This window comes from Belonocnema kinseyi, chromosome 7 (genome assembly GCF_010883055.1).
Source record: "Belonocnema kinseyi isolate 2016_QV_RU_SX_M_011 chromosome 7, B_treatae_v1, whole genome shotgun sequence".
NCBI lineage: Eukaryota > Metazoa > Arthropoda > Insecta > Hymenoptera > Cynipidae > Belonocnema > Belonocnema kinseyi.
In genome coordinates, this window is record NC_046663.1 from 108,880,114 (window position 1) to 108,882,909 (window position 2,796).

Genomic DNA, 2,796 nt, shown 5'->3' on the forward strand with positions numbered 1-2,796 from the left:
AATCTTTATTATGTATTAGATACATACATTACTTAATTATTAAAAATCTTGAATTAAAAACAGTTAATTATAATCAATACATATCAATATGTACACTAGGGTGGATCGAGGTTTTATCGAGGGCCTATTTGAGGTTATACGCGCACTGATAAAAGAATACTCACTTTTCTTTGAGAGCTTCAATATAATTCTGGAGGTTACAACTAATCAAAAAATCTCTTATTTCCATAATCAGTTCCATCATTGTCGTTGAATTACTGTATATATTATTCATTTTTTAACTCTCACAAGCCACACGACACGCGGCACGAGCTTCTTGTATTTACGGAAAAATGGGGTGTTAATGTTGTGCGAACTAATGCAAGGCGGTACATTTTTTAAATGCATTTCAATTTATAGGCCTAAAACTGATGCTACAATTATTTTAGGTTAGAATTTTTAGCTGTACGAGCAAACTAATTATAGGAAATATGACAGACGGTTTATATATCTTAGCTATCTAGTTTGCAGTTCTACCTAAACTGTATGGCACATTCAGCTATATCTCCCAAGCAATATATTTCTAGCTACAACAGCTATACGATTTTTTTCAGTGTAACAGACTGTGAAACATGCCAAAAATTCGATTGAGAAAACGTCATATTAGTACTCTTGAAACCCAATGGGGATAATTTTTTAGGTGCGAACAACTACCAATAAGTTTCACTGGCAGCTCCTGAGTGGTGCCAAAGTTGACTGACAGGCTGACAAACATGTCAAAAATTCAAGTCAAGAAACATGATTTTAGTACTCTTGAAACCCATTGTCGCGAGCTGTGAATTTACGTAACTAGTGAGATTTTCGTAGTTTCCTTTTTTACATACATATTGGTTTTATAAAAGTATCCTACAGATCAAAATTTTAGTAAATGAAAAGGACTATTCGGTTCCTGATTAAAATGTCAGTTAACTTTGGCACCACTCAGGAGCTGCCAGTCAAACTTTTTGTTAGTTTTTAGCATCCAAACAATCATTCCCCGTGGGTTTAAAGTGTACTAAAATTACCTTTTTCCACTTGAATCTTTGACATGCTTGACAGTCTGCCAGTTAACTTTGGCACCACTCAGTAGCTGCCAGTCAAACTTATTGTTAGTTTTTAGCATCAAAACAATCATTCCCCGTGGGTTTGAAGAGTACTAAAATGGAGTTTTCTCACTCAAATCTTTGACATGTTTGACAGTCTGTCAGTTAACTTTGGCACCACTCAGTAGCTGCTAGTCAACTTTATTGTTAGTTTTTAGCATCAAAACAATCATTCCCCGTGGGTTTGAAGAGTACTACAATGACGTTTTTCACTTGAATTTTGTACATGTTTGACAGATTTCCAGATAACTTTGGCACCACTCAGGAGCTGCCAGTCAAACTTATTGTTAGTTTTTAGCATCTAAACAATCATTCCCCGTGGGTTTCAAGAGTACTAAAATGACGTTTTTCACTCTAATTTTTGACGAGTTTAACGATAAATTGTTGCAAAGTACACGAACAACTGTTAGTCAACGAATTTCGAACTGTTAATTATGAAAATAAAAGAATCTGAAATTTTAGTGAGTGCTAAAATGACGTCCATAGAATTGTCGCGAGCTCCCGGACTATAAGAAGTCCAAAAGGAGCGATAAATTGGCTGAAAAAATTCGAATTATCTTAGGAACCTGAGCTTAAACATATTTGACTTTCAAAGAAAAAGTCGTGAAAAAAATGGAAATAAAAATAAAAATAAAAATTATATTGTGCGCTGGCACAATATAAAAGTTGGATTATACTTAGAGTATACCTTGTCTCATTTCAGTATTTTTTTTATAGATTTAGGGAAATGTGTATCCACGTGGATTCTAGCTCGAACCTCCCCGGTCCCCCTCGTGGACACGCGTGGTATTTTGCCATACCCCCCCCCTAAAGTGTCCACGTAGTATATGGATGGCCTCTTAAGTTAATCAATCGAAAAAGGGGATCCGAAGTTTAATCAATAACATCTGCGACTTAATTATCACCAATGGTTTTCACTTACTTGAATCCTCGTTAATTTGCAATCCAATTGATTGTGTATAGATTTAAATACCTTATTTGACATTTCAATCGAAGCTTGAATCCCCGAATCTGATACACCATTTATCCTGACCATATCCAAAAAATGTTTAGGTTTGGTTGTGAAATTCGCCCAGATGTGGGCTCCAGGAGTGACGACTAAAAACATTCTGAGTTCAAATGCGCCCAGGGTGCACGACTGTTGATTCTGGCGCTTCGAGCTCGATAACATATTTATCTCGCGCTTTGCACTCGATGATGTATATTTACTTCGTGTTACGCGTTCGGGCTTTGTATATTCGCTGCACTTAAGCAAATGATTTTAAAAATGAAAGGCCAAAACATCCACAACAGTAATTTGGCGATTGTGAATTTTTTTTTAAAGCTCCTTCGGCTTTAACAAACAAATTCTGATCACGTATCTCGTGATTCGCACTCGAGATTGCCCATGAAATTATATATCAATTCCATAAATGTATATTATTACAATTCATACCATACATTGGTATTAAAACAGACGTAGTTTTATTGTCTCGTTAGAAAAATGCGCATCAAAAGAAAAATATTAAATTATTTTTACGATTGAAACGTTATACATATGGTCTATACAGTGGCCTTACGATTTTTTAAGTTCTCAATTGTGGGTCCGGATGCAATAAGGGCACATAAAATTTTTTCGTGCGAAAACGAAGTCCCCTGGAGGCTTTAGAAAAAATTTTCGAATTTTAATTTTAAA

The 2,796-nt window shown here is 35.3% G+C and overlaps 1 protein-coding gene across 1 annotated transcript in view; it reads right to left on the bottom strand.

The window, feature by feature from the left end:
- The window catches only part of LOC117176610, a 3,076-nt gene extending 2,832 nt beyond the window's left edge, over window positions 1-244 (bottom strand). The window contains exon 1 of the mRNA XM_033366864.1: window positions 165-244. Within this exon, the coding sequence (XP_033222755.1) occupies window positions 165-244 (80 nt within the window). The remainder of the gene's footprint in view (window positions 1-164) is intronic.
- Between the last annotated feature and the right edge of the window lie 2,552 nt (window positions 245-2,796).